Source organism: Schistocerca gregaria, chromosome 1 (assembly GCF_023897955.1).
Source record: "Schistocerca gregaria isolate iqSchGreg1 chromosome 1, iqSchGreg1.2, whole genome shotgun sequence".
Classification (NCBI taxonomy): domain Eukaryota; kingdom Metazoa; phylum Arthropoda; class Insecta; order Orthoptera; family Acrididae; genus Schistocerca; species Schistocerca gregaria.
In genome coordinates this window covers 434,990,352-435,017,577 of record NC_064920.1, presented here as the reverse complement: position 1 = coordinate 435,017,577, position 27,226 = coordinate 434,990,352, and the positions used below count along the sequence as shown (strand labels likewise).

Genomic DNA, 27,226 nt, shown 5'->3' with positions numbered 1-27,226 from the left:
ACAAGCCACAGTCAACCCTACAATGCCCCATTTACAGAGTGAGAGCTCCCTAGCGCCCTTGCACAATTCCCTTCCACAGCTCCTGGCCGGATTGGATCCACAGTCAGATGATTAAACATCTCTTGTCTGACTACAAGCGGCATCTCATCATCATCTTCGATCAGATCTGGTGCAATGTCATTTTTCCATTGCAATGGTGGGAGCGCACCATCTTTTCGGTGCCCAAACCCAGTCAAAACCTGCTTGATGTGGGTAGCTACCAGCCCATCAGCCTTACCAACTTTCCTTGTAAGCTGTCAGAACGTATGGTGCGTCGGCATTTGGGTTGTGTCCTAGAGTCATGTGGCCTACTGGCTCCATGTCAGGGTGGTTTCCACCAGGTTCACTCTACCATTGATAATCTTGTCCACCTCAAGTCTGCCATCCAAACAGCCTTTTCCAGACGCTAACATCTGGTTGCAGTCTTTTTTGAATTACGTAAAGCAAACGACACGACCTGGCAACATCATATCTTTGCCACATTGTATGATTGGGGTCTCCGGGCCCCCATCCAATTTTTATCCAAAACTTCCTGTCACTCCGTACTTTCCATGTCCAAGTCAGTGCCTCCCATAGTTCCTCTGTATTCAGGAGAATGAAGTTCTGCAGGGCTCTGTATTGAGTGTGTGTCTATTTTTAGTGGCTATTAACAGTCTATCAGCAGCTATAGGGCCATCGGTCTCACCTCTGTATGCAGATGACTTCTCCATTTCATACTGCTACTCCAGTACTGGTGTTACTGAGCGGCACCTACAGGGAGCCATTCACAAGGTGCAGTCATGACTTCCAGTTTTCAGCTGCGAAGTCGTGTGTCATGCATTTCTGTCGGCATTGCACCGTTCCTCCAGAACTGGAACTTTACCTTAATGACAATCCACTCACTGTTGTGGAGACATATTGATTTTTAGGACTTGGCTACTTCACCTTCGTCGGCTTAAGCAGAAGTGCTCAGTGTCCTGGTGGAGGCCGGAGTGCCTCCATTGAAGATTAGGTGTGCCCAACTGCTCACCAGTTATGTTGTACACCTTGGTAGTTCTCCTGTGTGTCCGAATTACCGTCTCCTTTTCCCAACCACAGCGTTTCATCTCCCGCATCGGCGGCTCAGGTCAGGGCTTACAATTGCGGTTCGTGTCCAGTCCCTTCTGTCTGAACTGGAGTCTTTCCCATTTACCGCCTCTCTTCGAGGTCCATTCACATACACCTTCTTGGTGTACACCTAAGCTGCAGATTCTTCTGGATCTTTCACATGGCCCTAAGGACTCTGTTAACCCTTTGACTCTCCACTATCACTTCCTCTCGATTCTCGTCATGTACCAGGGCCATGAAGTGGTTTACACCAGTGGCTCGATGGCTGATGGTTACATAGGCTTCGCATATGTTCATGGAGGACATATTGAACAGCACTCCTTGCCATATGGCTGCAGTGTTTTCACTGCAGAGTTGGCGGCCATATCTCGTGCTCTTGAGCACATCCGCTCGTGCTCTAGCAAGTCATTTCTTCTGTGTACTGACTCCTTGAGCAGCCTACAAGGTATCAACCAGTGCTACCCTTGCCGTCCTTTGGTAGCGTCCATTCAGGAATCCATCTATCCCCTGGAATTGTCCCGTCATTCAGTGATGTTTCTGTGGACCCCAGGACACGTCTGAATCACAGGCAATGAATTTTCCAACAGGCTGGCCAAACAGGCTACGTGGAAATCACTTCTTGAGATGGGCATCTCTGAAACAGACCTGTGTTCTGTATTATGCTGCAGTGTTTTTCGGCTTTGGGGGTCGGAATGGCATCACAGTACGCACAACAAATTGCGTGTTCTTAAGGAGACTACGAATGTGTGGAAGTCTTCCATGTGATACTCTCGCAGGGAATCAGTTGTCCTTTGCTGGCTTTGAATTGGCCATACGTGGCTAACGCATGGTTACCTCCTATGTCACGAGGACCCACCTCAGTGTTGCTGTGGCTCACAAATGATGGTCGCCCACCTCTTGCTGAACTGCCCACTTTTAGCCACTCTGTGGCGGATTTTTAACTTTCCGAGCACCCTACCTGTGGTTTTGGTTAGCAATGCCTCAACAGCAGCTTTAGTTTTATGTTTTATTCGTGAGGGTGGCTCTTATCATTTGATCTAAGTTTTAGCACATGTCCTTTTTCCCTCTGTGTCCTCCACCCTAGTGCTTTTAGGGTGGAGATTTTAATGTGTTGCAGAGTGGCTGGCTTCACCTTTTTGTTGTCAGGGTCAGCCAGCCATGGTAATCTGCTCTCTTGTTTTGATGTCTTCTTGCATGTCTCTGTAGTTTTCTTGTCTGATTTTGTCCATTTTAGTGTTTGTTGCGCTTCTGTCATTCTTATGGTTTTCTCCTTTGTTCCAGGTGTGTTTTGTATGTTTCAATTATTTTGCTTCCACCTTTGTGGAATTATTTTAATCGGAACGAGGGACCGATGACCTAGCAGTTTGCCCCCCCCCCCCCCCCCCCACCCTCTTAAACCAACCAACCAAGAGTGGCAGGAATTCTTCTGCTCATTGGAACTCTTCTGCTTGCTGGAACCCTTTGGCTTGCAGGAAGTCTCCCTTGCTTGACATTTAAGGGCTTCTACTTATGGCATTTTGGGCTGTTTGGTTACAGATGATAGATTCCTGTGTCAGTTTTTTACCTACATCTCGTAGTCTGTTATTTTGCCAAAGCATTTGAGCTCTTAATAAACTGACAAAAGCAGTTTGCACTTTATGTCTCTATCGAAGTTACAGTGCTTGTGTGTGTGTGTGTGTGTGTGTGTGTGTGTGTGTGTGTGTGTGTGTGTGTGTAGGGGAGGGGGGTCTGCCTTCAGCATTTGATCATTATGAAAAAACTGTCGCAAATATTCACTGATGTTGATAGAACCAGGTAGTGGATAAAAGCACAGTAAGTCACTAGCTGAAGCATCTGTCATCCACAGAAAAATGACGAGGAAATTTGTCTGATCTTCCATGTGCGGGGAGGCTGCACGCAACTCCGATGCTTGCAATGTTGCAGTGTGTGGACATTCTTTATTTGAGGCGATCGATAAATAACAATCAAGCAACACGGTGCTTAACTTGACATCTCTGTTGGTTCTGTAGTCACTTGGTACAGCAGTTAGTGTATGCAAAGGATTGCGTTTCCTTGAACCCTGACTGAAGAGCACAAACAGGAAAGAAGGAACAAATATATCATATTGCTTGCTCATTATAAGGCTGATGATGATGATTTCTTGTCGAACCTTTTTCCGGAGAGCCACCACACGATGTCACCTTCGAAGAAGTAATGCAAAACTATACCTTAATCTGGTCAAGACATGGCTACAGTAAAAGGAGTCATAATAAAATGAGCAACTCTGAAGTCTGTTGTGAGATTCTTACAAGGGAACCTCCCCATCACACCCCCCTCAGATTTAGTTGTAAGTTGGCACAGTGGATAGACCTTGAAAACCTGAACACAGATCAGTCGAGAAAACAGAAAGAAGTTATATGGAACTATAAACAAATAAGCAAAATATGCAAATTGAGTAGCCCACGCAAAGATAGGGAACATTTAGGATAATTTGAGTCAGGAACGCCGTGGTCCCGTGGTTAGCATGAGCAGCTGCGAAATGACTTGGTTGAAGTCTCCCCTCGAGCAAAAATTTTGTTTTTGTTTTCGCAAAGTTATGATCTGTCCGTTCGTTCATTGACGTCTCTGTTCACTGTAATAAGTTTAATGTCTGTGTTTTGCGACCGCACCGCAAAACCGTGCTATTAGTAGACAAAAGGACCTGCCTCTCTAATGGGAACCAAAAACATTTGATCGCAAGGTCATAGGTCAACCGATTCCTCCACAGGAAAACGCATCTGATATATTCTATACGACACTGGTGACGGCATGTGCGTCACATGACAAGAATATGTTGTCGACCCACCTAACTTGTACACTTGGCGAATGGGTAAAAAGATTCTTCTACGTTGCCCGATTTAGGTGTTCTTGTGGATGTGATAATTACTCCCAAAAAAGTGATGAAAACATAAGAGTTTGTCGCATAAACTGCAACAAATGAATCCAAAAGTCTCACAGTCGCACACTTTTCCCTGTGCTCTGTCAAAACATATGTTTTTAACGTTTTCAAATTTTTCCGTGTGTAGCCCATGAAATCCTGCATATGCCCAAGCAAATCTGAACATGTCCTGGAATTTTGTAGAGCGAAGTTGATTATGTGTGAGTGCCTGAACTTTGATAATTGTCTGAAAATAAAAAATTAAACTTTTCTCGCAAAGGAAGACTTGAACCATGGACCTCACGTTCCGCAGCTGCTCACGCTAACCGCGGGACCATGGCGGTCCTGACTTCTGTCTATCCTTGATGTTGCCTATCTTGTGCATGCACTAATCAGTTTGTATATTTTGCTTATTTTTTCATAGTTCCACATAACTTCTTCCTGTTTGTTCGATTGATCTGTGTTCAGTTTTTCAAGGTCTATCCACAGTGCCAACTTATAACTAAATCTGAGGGGGGTGCAATGGGGAGGTTCCCTTATTAGGAAAGTGGAGAAAAATTACTGCATTGTCTTGTGCACAAAAATGTGACACACTTCTCCATCTCCACAATATCACAAGATCACAAATAAGTCTGTGCACCCAAGAGGAGATCACACAAATTCGGTGAACTGTTCTTCCTCATCTGCCCTACAGTCCAGATGTCGCATCTTTAAATTTCTATCTCTTTGAACTACTGATGGATGGACTCTTTGGGAAGTACTACAACAATTATGCAGCAAAAAGTTGGCTAAGATTTAGACCAGTAGAGTGGTACCCTGATGACGCACAGGCTCGCACATTTTGGTGGCATAAAGCCATGCAATACATTGGAAAATAAGGTGTTATAGTCAGAGAATGGGGGAACAGACTTGTGCAGTGGTTCCCCACCTTTCTTAGACCATTAGCTAGTACACTCACCGCCCTACATCCCCCTCCCCACCCCCCTTTCCCCCACATTATTACCAACTTTCACACCTAACTAAGCTGTAGAATGAAAGACTTTCCTTGTAAAACTTTTATTCTTAATACAATGAAAGATGAATGGCATTTAGCTTTGTGTGTGTGAGGGGGGGGAGAGGAGTTGACACTTATTACAAAATGTACTTCCCCTGCATTACTCCTTTCAATTCCAGCATTTTCTTGGCCTGCACACTGCAATGCCATTTAAAATCAACCAAGTTAAAACCTGCACACTATACTTACTGTTTATAAATCGCTTGATTGCTGCACACGTTATTTCTGAACTGGAAGACTTCAGACTGTTGATGCTTTGTGTGGTCAGCAACAACAACAACAATAACAATAATAACAATAATAATAATAGTAATAGCAATACTGTATACAGCATCCTTATGTAGTTACTGCTGTGTTGTGCTGTCAATTCATTTATCTGTTTCAAAATGAGTAATGAAGCAATTTCTGGACTACTGTAGGTACTAACTACAACATGGAGAAGACATTTGCTTGAAATATTTAGCATTTGTTACATATATGTTTCACTTTTATCATCAGCGATGTACAGGACAATGTAGAAAATATGTGTGTAGTGGCTGGGCAATGTGAGGAACCAGTAACCTTCATCACATTAATGTTACTAATTGAGAAAAAGTAATTAGTGATAACTTATATAATCATTATTAGAGTCTTATGAATTGTGATAACAATAATAATTTAGTGTAACCCTTGAGGGGAGGCGGCAGAGGGGTAATTACCCCGGGTTGGGAACCACTGGTATAGTGTGTATAACTCATGAATAAAACCATCCTGCTTTGAGAAAGTGTCATATTACTTATTGAAGGATCCTCATAGATAATGAAAACAAATGAAAAACCAATTTTGAAATATCTAAAGTAGAAATAACTCTTGCAAATACATTGATTATTCATAAGAAATGTGGGTAAGGTGACAGAGTGTGCTCAACAATAGCAGAAGTAATTTTCTCCAATAGAAAATGATGCACTGTGAAGGAATTATGCGAATGGGACAAAAATTGATAGATGTGATGTACAGACAAACAAATGAACACAATTTAAGAAAAGTGGATGATTTATTTAAGAGAAAGGGCTTCACAATTTGAGCAAGTCAGTGACTCATTGGTCCACCTCTGGCCCTTATGCAAGCAGTTATTTGGCTGACGTTGATTGATAGAGCTGTTGGATGTCCTCCAAAGGGATTCTGTGCCAAATTCTGCCCATTGAAAGCGTTAGATGGTCAAAATCCTGAGCTAGTTGGATGCTCCAAATGTTCTCAACGGGGGAGAGATCTGGTGACCTTGCTGCCAAAGATAAGATGTGGCAAGCACAAAGACTAGCAGTAAAAACTCTCGCCATGTTCGGGCAGGCATTATCTTGCTGAAATATAGGCCCAGAATCCGTTACCGTGAAGGGCATCAAAACAGAGCACGGAAAATCGTCAACGCACTGCTGTGCTATAAGAGTGTCATAGATTGACAATCAAAGGGTTCCTGCTATGAAAAGAAATGGCACCCCATCACTCCTGTTTTTCAGGCCTTACAGTGGGTGATGTTCATATTAGTATCCCCCACTGGTTAGGCCATCACTAGACACCTCTTCGGCCTGAAATCTCTGTGACGTGTAGAATTGTCTTCAGTGACATGTTCTGCTTTGAACTGAGCCCCAGTGACCCGCAAAGACGTGTCTGGAGACACCTCTGACAAGCAGTGGGATACCAACCTAAACGTCACTCGCCCTATGGCCTGACAACCAGGAGTGATGGTCTGGGGTTCCATTTATTTTCATAGCTGGCCCACTTGTTGTCATCTGCACCACCCTTACAGCGCAGTGATACATCAACTATATTCTACGCCCCATTTTGTTGCCCTTTATGGCAAGGCATTCTTGGCTTACATTTCAGCAAGATAATATTCACCTGCAAATGGTGAAAGTTTCTACTGCTTGTTTTTGTGTTTTCCAAACCCTACCTTGACCAGCAAGGTCAAGGATCTCTCCCCAGTTGAGAATGATTGAAGCATTATGGGCAGGGCCCTCCAACTATCTCGAGATTTGGACAATCTAACATACCAATTGGACAGAATTTGGCACAATATCCCTCAGGAGGACATACAATAACTCTGTCAGTCAATACCAAGCCAAGTAACTGCTTGCATAAGGGCCAGAGGTGGTCCAATGCATTTTTGACTTGCTCAATTTGTGAAGCTCTTTTTCTTGTATAAATCGTCTAATTTTCCTGAAATTGTAATCATTTGTTTGTATGTACATGTTTATCACATCTACCAATTTCTGTCCCATTCAGGTAATTACTTCATAGTACATTGCTTGTGTTGTTGTTGTTGCTACTATTTCTGTAGCACAATTGAAGCATTATGATTGTGTCTGCTTGTTCTTCGTGTGGTGAAGATATGTTGTATTATAACATGGGGAAGGCACCTTTTCCTTGACAGCTTCGTTCCCGTTTCATTCTTAGTCTGCTCACACTTTTCCAGTTTCTTTGTTTATGTGTTCTAATTTTGTGAGTTAGTCTGGCGTGGTCTCCCTTCACAGTCAAGCATTCAGCAATGCCCGATTACTATATGTAACATATGCGCTTGAGCCCCTGTACCACTAAGGATCTATTATGAGGCAGAAATAATGTTCTCAAAATGCACAGTAAGTTTTTGATTGCTGTCATGTAAGTGAAAACATGTGACATCTCTTTTTGGTTTGCTAGAGTGAAGCTTGTAACAGTATTATGCAAGAATGCTATAAATGCTACAATAATAGGACACACAAAGTCTCATCAGTCTTTTGATAGGTTCGTTGCAGCCTACCATGAATTCTTCTATTGTGCCAAACTCTGCAATTCAGAGTAGCACTTGCACCATATGTTCTCAATTATTTGTTGGATATGTTCCAATCTCTGTCATCTCTTACAGTTTTTACTCCCTGAAGCTTGCCCTAGTATCACTGAAATTATTCCCTGATGTCTTAACAAATGTTCTGTCATCTTGTCTCTTCTTCTTCTCAATGTTTTCTGTGTGTTCGTATCTTTGCCTATTCTATGAAGAACCTCTGTATTCCCTATCTTTTCATTCCACTTAAGTTTAAACACCTTTCTATAGCAGTAAATCTCAAATGTTTTGATTCTCTCTTTTTTCCCTATTTTCCCACCTCTGTAAATCTCAAATGTTTCGGTTCTCTCTTTTTTTCCCTTATTTTCCCACCATCCATGATTCACTACTGTCCAATGCTGTGCTCCAAATGTGCATTCTCAGAAACTTCTTCCTCAAATTAAACCTGACATCAGATACTAGCAGACTCCTCTTTACCAGTGTGTCCTCTTTTCTTGTGCTAGTCTGCCTTTTATGTTATACTTGCTTCATTTGTCATGTGTTGTTTCGCTTCCAAGGTAGCAAAATTCCTTATCTTTGCCTACTTTGTAGTCTCCAGTTTGATGTTAAGCTTATTGCTTATCTACTTTCTGCTACTCCTCATTACTTTCATCTGTCTTCAGTTTACTCTGAATCCAGATTTTGTATTCAGACTGTTCATCGCATTCAACGAGTCCCGTAATTCTTCTTCACTTTGACTGAGGATAGCAACAGCATTATCAAATCAAACCATTTATATCCTTTTACCCTGAATTTGAATCCTACTCTTAAACCTCTATTTTATTTCCATCTTTGTTTCTTTGGTGTTTAGATTGAACTGTAGGGAGACTACATCCCTGTCTTACAACCTTTTTAATCTGAGCACTTCATTTTTGTTCTTCTATTCTTATTGTTCCCTTTTGATTCTTTTACATATTGTATATTATTCATCTTTCAGTACAGCTTACTCCTAGTTTTCTCAAAATTTTGAACATCTAGCACCATTTATATTTTCGGGTCAATAAATCCTATGAATGTGTCTTGATTTTTTCTTAAGTCTAGCTTCCATTATCAGTCGCAAAGACATAACTGCTTCTGTGGTGCCCCTGCCTTCTAGAAAGCCAAACTGATCATCAGCTAGAGATCCTCAGTCTTGTTTTTTTCTATTTTTTGTATGTTATTCTTGTGAGCAACTTAAATGCGTGTGTTATTAAGATGATTACATGACAGGTCTTGCACTTATCTGTACTTGCTGTCTTTGGCATTGTGTGGATGACAGTTTTCTGAAAGTGTTGGGGAATGTCTCCAGGCTGTTTGAATAGTAACTCTGTTGCCACTTGCCACAGTGGTTTTATGAATTTCTGAGGAATGTTATCTACCCCTTCTGTCTTATTTCATCACAAGTCTTCCAGATATCTGTTAAAATCTTCACTTTAAAGCTGAAGCCATATGTCTTCCATATTGACACCCATTTCATCCTTGCTCATGTCATCAGACAAGTGCTCCTTCTTGTAGAGTTCCTCAGTTTACTCTTTTCTTGATGAACTTGCTTTTAATTTTACGACATTGTTGTTTTGACATTTCTGTATGCTGAATCAGTCCTTCCAATGACCATTTCTTTCTCAATTTCTTCACATTTTTCCTGCATTCATTTTGTCTTGGCTTCCCAGAATTAATATTTATTTCATTTGTAGCTAACTTATATTTTTGTACTCCTGAAATTCTATGGCTTTTTTTTTTTACTTTTTCTTTTGTTGGTCAATTAATTTAATTCTTCTGTTATCCAAGGCTTATTCACAATTACCTTCCTTGTACCTATGTCTGTTTGTCCAACTTCTGTGATTGCCCTTTTGGAGATGTCCATTATTCTTCAACTGAACACCTACTGTGGTACTCATCATCATCATCATAGTATCTTTGCTGTCTGTGGCTGGTACAATTTTTGCTAGAATTCTGTTGAATTGCATCCAGCCTCTTTCTGACGCTGTTTTCCTGAATCTCATTCTGGAATTCACTTTCTCAGAGCTACTATTGATATGATCTTCTGTGTGCAGCAACTGCAAGAGAACTGCAGGGAACAGCATAAGACTTTGTTATTAATATTCTGTCACCCAGAAAAATTCTTTGTACTGTGCGCATAGAAGCCATGCAGAAGTCGGAAAATGTTTCGGCTGCCATGAACGCTGTGTTGGAGTGATTTAAGCTCATCATGATGACATATCTGGACAATTGCTATGACAGAATGAAACAACTGGCAAATTCCCTATTACCAAGGGGCTCAAATGAGAATGTTTTCTCAGCCAGCATTGTTCGCCATGTACTTCACATCCAGGCTGTGTGTAGGCATCATCTGTAAACAGTGCAGGTGTAAAACTTAAATACAGATTCAGTGGAAGACTATTTGATCAGTGCAGACTCTGTTTTAAAAAATCCAAGTCACGCACGCAACTGAACTGCAATATGCTGATGTCAGTGCAAAACTCCAACTGTCTGATTGTTTCATTAGTGCAAATGATCAGTTTAGCCTGACAATCAACATCCCATAAGCCAAGGTAGATACACAGACTGCTCCTGGAACTGTCTTTCCAGATTTCAGTAACTCTATTTCCAGCTCACTTTTGGAACAAGTGTAATCACTTCCTCTATCTAGGAAGTTTATTGTCAACTAATTTCTCAGTGGAGAAGAACATGGAGAACAGAATATATGCCACCTATGTTGCTTTTGGACATTTCATACATCAAGTGTTCCTGAATAAATATCTAACACTATGCATCAAACTGATGATGCGCTGAGCAGTTTTTGTTTCTACCATGTAAAACCTGCACACTGTATCAGCATGATTTTAAGAAATCAGAACGCTTTAGCTAACAGAAGCTTAGGTACATTATGTACATCAAATGGTATGACTTGTGCAAGTCATCGTCATTGGTCAACATCTCAGAGGGATGGGCATCTCCAGCAGATGAAAAACACAGACAGCCTTGACAGTATCTGTTTAGCGAAGTGAGCTTAGGTGGAAGACCCTGTGGCATTCCTCAGAAGTGCTATAAGGATCGGATCAAGAACAACATAAAAGAGTCTAAACATTGGTCCCTGTGATTGGTGTACCAGAGCAGAAGATGCAGTGGTGCACAACTATTTCATCTGCTGTTTTACATTTTGAGCAGGAATGTTGGAAACTGGAAAATGAGAAATGTCAGTGATGGAAACTTCACCAGGCCTGACCATGCCCTCCACCCTCTTATGTGTAATCAACATGGTCACGTTTCATGCCAGGATTGGTATGCTAAGCCATCACAGACATCATCACACCTGAACTGCGATGCAGTAAAGTGAAAAATGGGAACTCAGATTTGAGTAACAGCAATGACAATCTATAGCCTTAGAGAACTTTGAACCCATTTCATCATTTCTTAGTTCTTCAATACTCCACTACTTTGCATACTCATTCTTCTGGATTAGTCTCTTAAACTTCCACCTACTCTTCATCATTACTAAATTGTGATCAAAGTTTAAGTCTGCTCTTGGGTACACGTTACAATTGAATATCAGATTGACCGAAAAGAAGTTGCTAAGATGAATGCCTGATGGAGCCTGTTGTTAATTTTCATAGCTTTGTTTCAGACTTTGTCATACACTGCTGTCAGGTTGATGAATGCAAGAGATATTTCAGTTGCTTCTGAAAGCTGCGGGCTTTCAAAATAACTACTTACCCCCTGACTCAACATTGCAATATTAAAAGTTTTGGCTGGTTTCATTGTCTAGGGGCTGGGATACATAGTTGCCGCATTACCAACCAAATACTGCTGAGTCTACAGTAAGAATACATACATGAATCAAATGGTCTACGTTCCTATCATTTGGCAGTTGCGAATTTTGAATGTAACATAGACATTTACAAATGAAAGATTGCCATTAAATATAATTTGGAGGTACTATCTTAACGACTTTAAATGATGAGTATGATAGTAGCAGTGCTTCTAAGAATGCGGTATATTTCTGCAAAACTCTTATGGTGTCGATGGTCCAGTAATTAAATAAAATATAAGTTGAATAACAGAGAAACAATAGATTCCTACTACACATAATTAATTATGAGCAACAACATAGCTCGTCAGCTATTCACTTCTAAATGCAGAAGCCACGGAAATCTCACAAGTGCACAAGTCTGCACTACGAAATATTTCTATCTGCCGCGACTATGCGCAAACTGCTCCACTGTCCAAGTCTTTCCTCTGACCGTGCATCCGCCGTACTGTCCAGCAATTTCCGTGTCCTGTCCCTACCTGTCCCTAACTGCATCCTGCTCAGAACTCCCCATTCAGGAGTGCTGTGATTGGCTAGAGCACTCGCGCCTTGTTTTTAAACCAATGCACCCATATACATATTTAAGCACAAACGAAATACTGGATTTACATTTAAATAACTTGAAATTAAATAAATATTTCTACGGCTGGACCATAAACATGCTCTAACACACATTATTAAACACATAAGCAATTAAATAAACATATATCAAAAGAAAAGAAGAAAAAGGTAGGCCAGGTGCCCAATGTGTCTGTGCTTTCTAAAAAACAGTAAATATTTAACCAGTTTCTTCATGAATAGTATATATCGGGTATAAACAAAGACATAGATGAATATATTATATAATATTAATATAATATATTTTTCCCATGTGGAAGTTTATTTCTATTTTATTTACATAGATGAATAAATATATTTGTAGGCATGCTGCTACTGTTTCTTCGTGTAACTGTGGAGTACTTATGGCCTGACGCGATCGATAGTCATCGGCCACTTTGACCTCCAATAACTCATGTACTATTCAAGTTACATGCCTTTAATTCATACCAATTTAGGTTTACACTAATAGATTTCTAAAGACATTGCGATCGACAAAATTGGAAGAAGCGTTTAGATTTTAGAAATTCATTGCTGGATGTTACTTGTATAATTTATCGTCAGATACTATACTTCAAACTAATAAATATATTGAAAATATGAATGCACCATCAGAATCATTGTGCAAATAATAGTAATGTACATGTTTCTTTTTTGAGGTATCTTAATTCATCTGGCTACTATTAATTTCTATACGAATTGTGAAAGGTTTCACTAAGTCTGCCATTTCTGGCACTCTTGGCATACAAGTCTCTTTCATCAACACAAAGCACCATTCTCATCACAGCGGAATTCCCAGCCACGCGGCCGGACCATGCACTGTGGCTGCCCCTCACGTTTGACAGTGTCTGTTCCCACATTATCGGCCTTCCGAGCGACCTGCGCCCGCCAAGCGGCCCGTGTGGCCACTGCTTCCTCTGAATTTAGAATATTTTCAGGGCTCGATGACTCGCTCGTTACCTCACAAAGCCTTCCCCTATGTACAGTACTCAACTCAGAAGAATGCCTGCAAAGGTCAAGGTGGAGAGCAGGGAAACACTCCTTCCTGTCCTTTCCTTCTGCTGCATGTGCTCAGTGGTATTGGCTGTCTGAAAAACATTCCCCTATCCGTAGACTTTGATGTCAGGCTTGCTGTAGCATGTCTCATTATTCAACATGTAAGCTCTCCAATTTTCTTTCCTTAATGTGTTATATTTTCTAGTTATTTATGTCAGTGTTGCTTTGCTGTTGTTTTGTTGTTTCTTATTTGCACAGAAAATTGCCAGATCCAATGACGGCGAATAAGTAGAAAAGATTAGTCCTTCTGCCTCTACAATGTCTTCAGAGCCCAAGAAGGAACAGACAGTTCATAATGAGGGAAATAATAATGAATATCATAAAATCACGTTACCAAGGAGCTAGAGTGTGAAATTTTAAATATCTGGTGAAGAAAAGTAGCCTGCAAGGTGCCAGATATAGTGGCATATGTAAGAACTATTACAAAAATTCAAGCAGAGGGAACTTTTATTCATTAACCCACTCTGTTATTCCTGGTAAAAAGATCAGGAGTTTGGAAGCTCCTCGCAGGAATTGGGGAAACTCAATGAATTTCCTTGGTCTTTCAACACATTAAAGAAATGGTTGCATTTGTTGTGGTTCAGATGGAAAAAATGTGCTACGAACAGGAAAATTTTCCAGAAGGAGATTTTCACTGTGCAGCAGAATTTGCGCTGATATGAAACTTTCTGGCAGATTAAAACTATGTGCCCGACCGAGACTCGAACTCGGGACCTTTGCCTTTTGTGGGCAAGTGCTCTACCATCTGAGCTACCGAAGCAGGACTCATGCCCGGTCCTCACAGCTTTACTTCTGCCAGTATCTCGTCTCCTACGTTCCAAACTATACAGAAGCTCTCCTGCGAACCTTGCAGAACTAGCACTCCTGAAAGAAAGGATATTGCGGAGACATGGCTTAGCCACAGCCTGGAGGATGTTTCCAGAATGAGATTTTCACTCTGCAGGACTGTTTGCTGATATGAAACTTCCTGGCAGATTAAAACTGTGTGCCCGACCGAGACTTGAACTCGGGACCTTTGCCTTTCGCGGGCAAGTGCTCTACCATCTGAGCTACCGAAGCACGACTCACACCCAGTCCTCACAGCTTTACTTCTGCCAGTGTCTCGCCTCCTACCTTCCAAACTTTACAGAAGCTCTCTTGCGAATCTTGCAGAACTAGCACTCCTGAAAGAAAGGATATTGCGGAGACATGGCTTAGCCACAGCCTGGGGGATGTTTCCAGAATGAGATATTCACTCTGCAAAGGAGTGTGCACTGATATTCTGGAAAATTTTGATTGAATGCCTGAACATTGTCACTTTTGAAATATTTCAGGAGCGTCAGAACTTTCCATTCCGAGCACAGAAGCATCGTTTATGTTGATGAATCTGGAGTGGACAATAATCTTACATTTGGTAAATGCCAGGAGAGCAAAAATATTATTCTGGATGAAATTTAACTACAAACACCAGGTCATCAAATTGACATACCTGTCGTGCAGGTTCCAGGTGCAGATTTATCGATGGAGTAGAACTGAGTTTTAGAGCTGAAAAAGCCAGCAGATACTGTCATGGACAAATGAATACTACCAATTTCAAGAAGTGGGTACAGGAAAAATTAATCTTCAAACTGTCCAGAGTTAGTAATATAAAGTAATGCACTTTATCATAGTGTGCAAGAAAAGAAACCACCCTCACAATATGTTGTTAAAATTGATATGATTAATTGTTTGTGAAATAACATTTTATCCACATACTGAAAACCCTACCAATGTGGAAGACGTATGGTTGGTGTTGAGAAATTCAGTGTTACAGAGTGCAAGAGAAGAACTTGCTTGCCATTCAAAACACAGAAGTAAACCTTGATTAGATGGAGAATGTCGAGAATCTGTTTGGATAAGATCAGTGAAGAGGATACAGTGGATAGAAAAACTCTCAGAAGAAGCAAGGGTAGGCTACTGTGAAGAGAGGCATAACATGGACAAACTCGTGAGAAAGGAGAAACAGGAACACCATAAAAGACTTTCAGAAGCAGTAGAAGAAGCAAAGTCATCATGATCATTTTTCCAGGCCTCAAGATTTGCCAGATGTGTCTACCAGCAACGTGCATTGGTTCTAATGAATAAGACAGGTGAACTGGTACTGTCAGAAGAGCAGCCAAACCTATTTAAAAACATTTTGAGAAACTATTAAACTGGGGCTTTCCACTGACAGTGACAACTCAGGCAGGAGCCTGTTTTGACAGAGTAGACGTCCCTGAACCATCAGAGGAAGAAATCAGTGTTGTCCTAAAACTACTCGTGAACAACAAGGCCCCAGATGTAGTGGTGTCACAGCTGAGATGCTTTGCTTGGGAGGCCAACTACCGATGGCTGCATTGAAATGATTAATATCCACCATCTGGGCAGTGGGAATAATTCCTGAAGAATGGAAGGGAGTAATTATATGTCCCATTTTGAAGAATGGTGATGCTACCCAAGTACCCAGCTATTGAGGAATTTCACTTCTTGAAATTGGATACTAAGTCTTTACAACTCTGCTGCTGAACCGAATGAAAGCACTGGCTGAAGGAATTTTAGGCACATATCAATGAGGGTTCATCCCCAGACGGTCTACCATTGACCACATATTTACTTCGAGGCAGCTGATAGAAAAATTTGATGAGTTTAATCATGAACTACACCTATTCTTCATTGATTTTTGGCAAGCTTATGACAGCATTGACCACTTTACATTACAGGAAATGTTAGAGGAACTTGGCAACCAGCTATGCTCAACTTTCACTATCTAAAATGGATTGAGACAAGGAGATCAATTGGTACCAATATTATTCAATGTTACTTAAAAACCGTCTTGATTGCAAATATTTTTATTCATATGACCGGTTTTGGTTCATTCAGAACCATCTTCAGATCTGTAAAAATAATGATACTAATTTACTATTTCACGGAAGCAAATCTTTTTCATCCTATCTAATCAACATCAAATGTACCAGAGCGTACCTGATATTTCAGTTACATGAGTAACCCATCCAAATCCAGCAGTTTTCACATGCTACGTCACATGCTACGTCACATACATGTTACGTGTAAGCAGGTGATGAATATTTATAGGAATATAAAGAAGAGGCAAATGGAACAAATAAAAGGAAGTCAAGTAGCAGTTAAGAGGAACAACAAGAAAAAATATGTAGCTCTCACTTACAATGGGAGAATTACAGATAAAATTGAAAGATGCTTTCGTAAATCCGACGTTAAAATAGGGTTCTGAACAAATAACACGTTAAAATTGAAGCTCCGGCATAGAATATGTAATAGTAGGAATAAATTTCAGGATTCAGGTGTATATAAGATCAAATGTAATGACTGTTGTAAACAATATATAGGGCAGACTGGTAGGAACTTTGAAACCAGATTCAGGGAGCACACCTACTCTCAAAACAAAACAGCTTTTGGGGCGCATATGGCTGCGACAAAGCACTCAGTCACGAACATTGAACACAATTTAGACATCCTGCATAGAGCCCATAAGGGACGATTTCTTAACATTTTGGAAGATATTGAAATATACACCCACAAAAATAAAGATCCGGATTTAATCCTCAACGAGCAAAGCGAATTCAATCATAACGCCTATTTTAGCATTTATGACGACCTACTAAGATGACAACTGTTGCGTGTGGAGATCCAGCCCAAGGGATGAGAGATGGTGCGCGGTGGAGAAGCCGGAAGACGCGTGCAGTGCCTGGCGTCGTTGACGGGGCCCTCCTGTGTGGCCCTCTTGCCCGCGGCGATGGACATCAGACGACTGAACGGACCGCGGCACAACACCGAAATGGCAGGAAATACGGAAGCAGACTGTAGAGGAAAACAAGTGCGCACCATCACCATAGATATATAAATCGCCCTATGTTTTTTAGATCGTATAAAAATGATAATTTTACTGTTTTTTATTAATGCTGACAAGTACAGATTTTAACCTTGACATCTACATATTTTAATTAAGTATTTTTAATTAATAAAAAAAGATCTACTGAATATAGTATGTGCAAATGGAATGTAACAAATGTACCAGACGCCACCTGTCGGTAATAGTGTTATAATTAATATAAATGACGTGCACTCTGCCAACCAATTTTATGTGACGTAGCATGTGAAAACTGCTAGATTTGGACGGGTTACTCCTGTAACTGAAACATCAGGTACGTTCTGGTACATTTGATGTTGATTAGATAGGATGAAAAAGATTTGCTTCCGTGAAATAGTAAATTAGTATCATTATTTTTACAAGATGGTTCTGAATGAACCGAAACCGATCATATGAATAAAAATATTTGCAATCAAGACGGTTTTTAAGTAACATTATAATTTCACTGATTGCTGTTGTCCCATAAGACATTATGTCTGTTTTTGCAAATATTATTCAACTTGGCCTTGGAAAAAGTAAGCCGTGACACTTGCCGCACCAGGGAAATGGAGATAGTTCAAGCAGACACAATTCTGCATTTGCTGATGATATTGTGATCCTTGGTGACACTCTAGAGGAAATGTGTGCTGATACTTGCCAATTCCTCCAAACTGCAAAGGATATTGGGCTAGAGGTCAACGAGGACAAAACTAAATATCTTGGAGTATCACGTCATTGAGTTCTCCCTTTTTCCATTGTTGTAGATGGGCATACCTTCGAACGAATTGAGAGTTCAAGTACCCGGGCTCAGTATTAACCAACAAAAGTGAGTGATGAAAGAAGCATATCAATGCATAACGAGTGCTAATTGCGTGTTCTTTATTCTGAACAATCTTTTTAAATCTCACCTGATATCTCAGAAGAACAAAGTCCATCTGTACACGACACTGATGAGGCCAGTACTTTTATATGGTTGTGAAACTTGGGCAACATCAGCAATGACAGAAGATTCAATATGTGCATTTGAAAGAAAGGTACTTGTGAAGATCTATGGACCTGTCTACAATAACATGGAAGGTAAATGGGAAAGGAGAAAGAAAGAAGACCTGTACCAGAGGTTTGGAAAGCCACACGTTGGGCCAATATTGGGATAGAGGTGACTATAATGGTCTGGCCACATCTTACGAGAAGATGGATCCCTCCCTTAGCGAATCCTCTACTCTCACCCCACGGAAAAACGCCTGAGAGGACACCCAAGAACGTGTTGGAAGGATCGAGTGATGATGATCCTTCAACAAGTGGAATCAGTGGCAGTGGAGGATGATGCTAGAGACTGGGAAAGATGGAGTGCCATCTGCAGCAAATACCTTCTCTCTTGTGGGTGACAGGCGTTCCTTTTATTGGGGTTTTGTGTTTGTAAGTTTTTTTCCTATTGTTCTTCTGCTGTAGGCCTCAAAGGCCTGTGATAATGATGATCACATAGTGAAAACATGAAGTTTGATTTTTTTGATTTGATTCAAGAGTTTAAAAGGCCAGAAAAGAGGTACCACTGAGATTAATTAATTAAATTTCATGGTCACATAGTTCTCTCTTTACACCATGAACTGAATACCATAGATGGCCTGGGCGAAAGTGAAAAGAAATGTACAGGAGCAGAACATAAAAGGGGACATTTCTCAAGAGATGGTGCAAGAAGTGACAGTGAAATTGCATCTATAAATGCAGCTGACTGGGAAACTTTCAAAGAATATGAAATTAAAATAAAAACTATGTTTTGGGAAAAAGATAAATTAATAAATGACTCCATAGGTGAAATTATCATAAACTTAGGTGAGATGAACTCCAAAGATAACAATGATAAAGATGATGACAGCACAAACTCTTAAAAAATCATATTTGGGTATTGCTTGGTAAATAACAAGCAATTAAAACCCAGAAGATCAGCAGCTACTGATACCATAGTGATGCAAGGGAAAAATCGGACTGTTCTCGTTGTGGAAGTATCACTATATTGAAAAAGCATGATGATTTGATAGATTTATGTCAGATGTGTGAAAACAAGGCAGTCACACAGTATTGATGCAATTACATTAAGAAGACTTGTAGAATGGCACATACCATTCTAGTGCAAATATGTCATAACTTGCAGCGCAGTCCTGTCATGCACATTCTCCTTTTATTTTCACCTACAGACAGTAGATTGTCATTTTGAGTACCATGTCTGTATAACTTCTGTTTTTGTTGAAAACTAACTTTCTTGACGGGAGTTTATTCAACATGAGAGGGCCTATATCGTCATAAATTCTCCTTTCCAGCAACTTATACTTCATGCTGTGCAGGGTAGATGGACAGTATCTGGTTGACATGTTTGACCTTGGCTAGAAGTTTAAGCTGTAGGTTACATACTGCTGTGAAAGTTGGAGCTGGGAATTATCTTCTGCAAAAATTCTGTATTATGACAAGCCTATACTTTCCAAATCTAAGGTTAGATTCTGTAAACTGTGCTGTGGGATATAGTAAATCAGTGTGTCTCAGTAGTGTCCATTTAAAGGAAGTCAACATAGAACTTAAACCACACCTAATGTGTAATATCTGAGACAATAAAGTCTGAACCTGCCTATTGGCTCCCAGTGCATTTGTGCACTCCAGATGCACTGGAATGATGCGCTTGTCATAGAATAGACAAAAGTCCTTGGCTCCGAGGTCAACAAGTGTCCAAAAGTGTGAAAATCGACAGACTAGGTTCTGTGTTCCGTGCCATCACCAAAACATGGAAAAAACAATGACAACAATCCTCTTGTAAAGGTGCCCTACAATCTCTGTTGCGTCAAAGACAAATTTCGGGTTTTCATTTGTACTGAAAAATATGGACCAGCCTCAACAGCATAAGAACAAAGGAAAGTAAATATGTTGATTTGTTACACTATTGGGTAAAGAGAACATCACTGGAATGACAATATGATGTCAATAGACAAAAGCATCTGCTACATTATAGCAAAATCCTTTATGATTCATTCTCTGGCCAGTGGCTTAACTCCTTCACAGTGACACAAGACAATTTAATACATGAAAAATGTGACTCCTTGTTTATGACTCTTATGCTTCATGTCCTTTTGATTGTTTAATGTTATATATAGTTTTGTTTTTAATTTATTGTTTTATCTGTGTTGGTATATAATCATGTGAGATTTTCTATGTTAGTTTCATGTTAACATTCATCATTCTCATGATAAATCTTAATGATGTGGAACAAGTCATTTTACATTCTCAACACAAATTAAATAGTAAATATGACTGCATGCTTTACATTTAAAAGTTTTTTTTTTTTTAATTTATGACATGTTGGAGTTCCTCCTTTTCATAGTGCAGTGTGAGTTAGTAATTCCTACCTACCACCTTTTACACATTACTGTAATAGAAATTCTTTCACCGAATAGAAGTTAAACTTTTTCAGTTCATTTGTAAATTTTATTTTGCTGTCTGTAAGCCATTTTATATCACGTAGTAAGTGATCAACAATTTTAGTTCGAACATTGTTCATACCTTTTTGTGCTGCAGACCACCTTAATGTGGAGTAATGAATGCCATTTTTTCTTCTGATATTGTAATTATGTACATCATTGTCCCTTTTGAACTGCACTTGATTGTTTACAACAAACTTCATGAGGCAATAAATATACTGTGAAGTGATTGTCAAAATTCTCAACTACTTAGACGTTTACACGATGATTGTGGTTGAGCACCACACATTACTCATACAGCATGTTTTTGAGCAATGAAAACTTTCTTTCTTAAAGATGAATTACCCCAGAACGTTATTCCATAAGACACTGTTGAATGAAAATATGTAAAATACATCAAACTACTGGTTTTTCTCTCCCTGAGATTTACAATGATTCTAAGTATAAATGTCTCAGAATTAAATGGTTACAGAAGTTCCAAAATGTGCTTTTCCACTTCGAATTATCATTAACATTGACACTGAAAATTTTTGAAGTTTCCACCCTTTTTATTGTTTTCTCAACATGTGTTACACTTATCATTGGTGCAGTACATCTGGAACTGAATATGTTGTGTACTTTTAAAATTGAGAGTGAGATCATTCACAGAAAATTAGGTAATGACAGTTTTAAGAACCTTGTTTACCATTTCATCTGTTGCTGTGTGTTTGCTTAGATTGATTACAGTACTATTGTCATCCACAAAAATAACTACATCTGCTTAATGTATATTAAATGGGATATTATTTACATGTATAAGGAACATTGTCAGACCTATGATTGAGGCTTGGTGGAATCCCGTGAAACCCCATATGTGATTTTTTTCCCCCAGTCAGAAGAACCTCCTCTGATGACGACATTGGTCGAATTATTAAGTACAACTTTCTGCATTCTTTGTGTTCGATATGACGTCTTCCATTGGTTGGCCATACCATCAGTTCAACAGAACCTCAGTTTACGTAAGAGAATACTGTGATTCATAGTCAAAAGCCACAGAAAATGCCAACTAGTGCTATTTTGTTATTTAACACTTATAAAATTGGGTCAGTGAATGTGTAAATTGCATTATGTGTAGAGCAACTCTTCTGAAATCCAAACTGTGGTTTACTGAGGCTTTTATTGTCACTCAGGTGGGGATACTCTTCTAGAATACATCACCTTCTCAAACATATTGGAAAATGACATCAGTGGTATGCTGCATGTTAAATAAATAAAAAAAATATGTGCTGGAGGCAACACATTGATTTGTTCTGTTCTTGAAAGATGACTACTCTTTCTAAATGTGTATTATGATGGGCTTCATGTTTTATTCTAAATGTTGAGCAAACATTGTAAATCATTTTGTTGTGATACAAATGTTTCTTTTGGTATGTGCCCTAATTTAACTGTACTTATCTTGGCAAGATCGATGTCACACCTAATTGTATTGTGCACTTGCAGTCAGCAGTCCTTAATAGACCTATCACAACATGAGAAAAAGTGAAAACTTGTTTCCACTTCCTTTGGTAAAAGTGTGTGTGTGTGTGTGTGTGTGTGTGTGTGTGTGTGTGTGTGTGTGTGTGTGAAAATATTTTACCTTTTTGTTTGTTTTAAATTATAATAGTCCTTAACCACACTACCACACTTCTCTTAATGAAGCAATCAATGTAAATCTTGTTGCACATTGTTTGGTGGTTCTTAGACACATGTTCCGATTTGTTAAAGAAATTTAGTCTTCATTAAACCCCCACCTGTGGAATTAAATTTGCTCTATCCAAACTGATGCATGTCCATGGCTAGAGTCGTGCAGTCTGCAAAGGTTATCTGAAATAATAATAATAATAATAATAATAATAATAATAAATTCTTAATCTATAGGATATTACACACAGAGTAACAGCACAGATTAAAAAAAATTGACAAAATAATGTAATGTCAGACATTTGAAATGAAGATGTAGTTTTATTGTGAGTTTTTGGTCACATTTTTTGCAGTACCTAATGAATAAATTAAAATCAATATTAGCCACTAACACCTTGTGGACATGCTAGAGGAGTAACTCGGCCATCTTTCAGAAAAGCATCTTTATTAGTGCGCCCACAATCCATTCCATCAGCTTGAAATGCATCGATTTCACTGACAGAATGAATTGCAGGCACACTAATAAAGATAGCTTCCTTACATTTGGCTGAATGTCTACAGGGAATAATGGGCTTTTTTATTTTAATTGATTGATTACTTATTGCAAAAAATGTGACCAAAAACTCACGACAAATCTACATCTTTGTTTCAAATGTCAGTTATTTTATTATTTTGCCAAATTTAAAAGAAACTGTGCTATTGCTCCATGCGCAGTATCCTATAGATTTAAGTCTCCCATCCCTCCTCCCCTCTCCTGCAGATAGGAACGTCCATCATGGGCACACATCTCATTTTGGACAGTGCAAATTTAGCTCCTAGTATGGGGGCTTTAATTATGACTAAATGTTTTTAAACAATCAGAAAATGTTGTCTAAGAATCAATAAATAATGTGCAAAAAAATCTACATTGATTGCTTTATTAGTTTGCCCTCCCCCCCCCCCCCCCCCAAAAAAAAAAAAAAAAATTGTGAAACTCACATATATAATAGGCTGACTGAGGAGTTTGGGCCCTTAAGCAGTTTTAGTATAGACACTAAAGAACAATATGTCAGACACGCACAGAACTGATCATCATCATTTTCTTCTTTTTTTCTCAGAACTCTTGTAGTGAATGACATGTATCTAGGGAAAGTACTGACTAATAATTGTATCAATGTCAAGTGCAAAATACGCCAAACATATGAGGAATGTGATATGCAAATGTAGACAGTGTTGGCATGGGAAGCATGTATTTTTTATAGTTGACGTGAATGTAACTCATTATCTCAATCTTGGCTTCTGTTAGTTTTTGTTGCTTGTTTTCAAGCACTTGTTCTTTGCTGTAGATATTCCCGATTGGCCAGAAGCAGATTTAATGGAATTAATGAAACGAATGGAAAATAACATCCCCGCTAAGGATAATTTGCGTTATGATTCCCGAGCAGAGAAACTAAACTGGGATGAGGTATGTAAATTAGATTATGCTTTTATAGAAACAAATTTACTTTGATATCGCTGTTAATAACTCTTTTTAATTAATGAATAGATAATTCATACATTTTATTTTAGATTAGCTTCGGTAATTATTCTGCTGGCGAATGTAAGGAGGTGTGGTTTAAAATTCAGAAACGCCTAAGAAGGTTTCGAATTTTGAAGGAATTGTTGGAAGATGCAAAATCATGGGTTTCAAAACCATGGACACATTTTTATCGAAGCCAACGACAGGTAAAAAGAAAGTATTCCTTACTCTTATCAGCCAGGGCTATGATCTTTATAACTGCAACCAATTCATTTACTGTTTTTGTTAACAGAATCGCCACCCAGACTTGCCTCGAAGACCTCTGTCGACATACATGCTTTTCTATTTAGAAAAAAAAGACAAAGTTGCAAAAGATAACCCTGGCCTTGAAATGGTGTGTTTAATACTAGGACCTTATGCTTTGCTTTTACAGAGTTTGCAATGAAAATATTAGCTATGTTAATGGTTTTTTTTGCTTTCAGACAAATGTGTCTAAATACATTGCTGAACTTTACAATAAGCTGCCAGCAAAGAAAAAGCAGAAATATATTGATATGGCGGCTGCCCAGAAGAAAGAATATGAAGAAAAAATGGAGCAGTTTTAGTAAGTATCATGTTTGTCAAAATTATATAAGTAATTTCAATGAATGTTAAATTGTGTGAAATGAGTTCCTCCCAGTGTGTAAAATGTTCAAATAACTCACGCAAATGCATGTTGCACTATTGACTTAGTGTGAGTCAGGTGAGTGACAATAATAATGAGGTGGTACCAAAGTCTATGGCCCTTGACTCTTATGCAGGAAACATTTCCAAAGGGATTGTTGCATTCTGCAAAAATATTATGTAAAATGTGTTTCTCAACCATCGTCTAAGGTTATGACATTTAAAAGGTCCATAAAGGGTGATCTTCGTTTGTGTAATGAGTGTGTTAGCCATACTCCATAGAGCCGTGGCGTGTCGTATATTGGTCAGACCATCAGGACCATGGAGGGATGGTGTACCAAGCAAAAGCATTATACATACTGACAGATACTCAGAAAATCTACTATTGCCAAACAGCTTGAAGGTGCTGGGATGTTTTTCCAGCTATTGGGATGGTGTTATTGAGAAAGCATTTTGATACTAAAATGGCAAGTGACCTCATAAATAGAGATGGACGTTTTTGCTGAAAAACTGTTTTGGTTCCTGCTACTTCTTGGTCAAACAGTAGAGGGACAGAGTTAACACTGCTTTACTTGTTAATTATTAATATCACTTTCGGTAACTTGTGATGTTGTAGAGATAGTGTGTGTGTCACGAAGATGGCTTATTGAAATATCAGCGGTTGCCGAGGATGTCACTCGGCTGCATTCTTGTAAGGCACATAACACAGCAGTTTCAGTTAGGGTTTTGATGAGTGGAAGGTAAGAATTTAAGTAACTAACACAACAAATATGCCAGAAGCATTAAATACTAGTCACTTATTTTAGGCAACTTTTTCTGGACCTGTGTAGGAAATATTTACTTTTCTGCATTGCATTACGTCCTGTACTATATGCTTATCTGTGTCCAAATGTTTGGGATACCTGCTCAGATTTCACTGTTTCTGTCCCCTCCCTCCTCTTCCTATATTTGTGTTTTCTCATTTGTCTTTAAAATAAGACATTCCTCACTAAAGCGTGATGTGTACTTCTTTCATCCTTCATGCAATTGCTGCTCTCTTAGACACGGTGATCTTTTTTAAAAACACTCTAAACAAATAGGAAGGGATCAAAAAGTCTCTGTTAAACGTTGTTGCCACAGCATATGTGCAACATAGCACAACTCCAATACAGGTGTTCACTATGTGATCTAAAGTATCCGGACACCTGGCTGGAAATGACTTAAAAGTTCGTGGGGCCGTCTGTTGGTAATGCTGGAATTCAGTATGGTGTTGGCCCACCCTTACCTGTTGATGACAGCTTCCACTCTCTCAGGCATACGTTCAATCAGGTGGTGGAAGGTTTCTTGGGGAAAGGCAGCCCATTCTTCACGGAGTGCTTCACTGAGGAGAGGTGTCGATGTCGGTCAGTGAGGCCTGGCACAAAGTCGGCATTCCAAAACATCCCATAGGTATTCTATAGGATTCAGGTCAGGACCCTGTGCAGGCCATTCCATTACAGGGGTGTTATTGTCATGTAACCACTCCACCACATGCCCTGCAGGCTCGATCTTGTTGAAAGATGCAGTCACCATCCCTGAATTGCTCTTCGACAGTGAGAAGCAAGAAGGTGCTTAAAACATCAATGTAGGCCTGTGTTGTAACAGTACCACACAAAACTACAAGGGGTGCAAGCTCCCTCCATGACAAACAAGACCACTCCATGACACCACCACCTCAGAATTTTACTGTACTGGCTGACGTCTTTCACCAGGCATTCGCCATATCCACAACCTGTCATCAGATCGCCACATTGTGTACCGTGATTCGTCACTCGACGCAACATTTTTTTTCTACTGTTCAATCATCCAAGTTTACGCTCCTTACACTAAGAAACGCGTCATTTGGCATTTACCGGCATAATGTGTGGTTTATGAGCAGCCGCTTGACCATGAAATCCAAGTTTTCCCACATCCCGCAGTACTTGCAGTGGATCCTGATGCAGTTTCGAATTCCTGTATGAAGGTCTGGATAGATGTCTGCGTATTACACATTATGACCAACTTCAACTGTCGGCGGTCTCTGTCAGTCAACAGACAAGGTCAGCCTATATGCTTTTGTACTGTTTGTGTCCCTTCACTTTTCCATTTCACTATCACATTGGAAACAGTGGAGTTGGGGATGCTTAGGAGTGTGGAAATCTCTCGTATAGACATATGACACAAGTGACACTCAATCACCTGACCACATTCGAAGTCTGTGAGTTCCGCAGAGTGCCTCATTCTGCTCTCTCACAATGTCTAATGACTACTGAGGTTGCTAATATCGAGTACCTGGTAGTAGGTGCCAGCACAATACACCTAATATGAAAAACATATGTTTTTGTATGGGTACTTTTGATCACATATTGTATAAGAACCGACACATAAGCAAGGTATTAGTGTGGTGTTCATATCTTTCCAATGTGCATGTGGTAAATGTTGAAACATGAACTATGGTACATTGTTACCAAATGCTTCCAAAAAGAACCAAAATGCTGTTATTCTCTTTTTGGCTGCCAAAAGACAAACACTGGTTGACATCTGTTGGAGAATGAAGAAAGTGCATTTGTGCATTTATGAAGAATGTGCTGCTGCTTCATAACAAGACACATTTCAATTTTACAAATGTCATATGACAGAAGTTACGCCATCAAAAGCGAGAGAGACGTAAGCACCCACCCTGTAGATCTCCTCCCATATGAGTATCACGCCTTCAG

At 39.5% G+C, this 27,226-nt stretch overlaps 1 protein-coding gene across 4 annotated transcripts in view; it reads left to right on the top strand.

Moving 5' to 3' along the window:
• LOC126351205 (nucleolar transcription factor 1-A-like) overlaps positions 1–27,226 on the top strand; it is a 210,454-nt gene that overhangs the window by 96,571 nt on the left and 86,657 nt on the right. For all 4 annotated transcript variants that reach the window (XM_050002583.1, XM_050002584.1, XM_050002586.1 and 1 more), the window contains 4 exons: positions 23,677–23,795; positions 23,900–24,055; positions 24,142–24,243; positions 24,332–24,453. In XM_050002583.1, the coding sequence (XP_049858540.1) occupies positions 23,677–23,795; positions 23,900–24,055; positions 24,142–24,243; positions 24,332–24,453 (499 nt within the window). The remainder of the gene's footprint in view (positions 1–23,676; positions 23,796–23,899; positions 24,056–24,141; positions 24,244–24,331; positions 24,454–27,226) is intronic.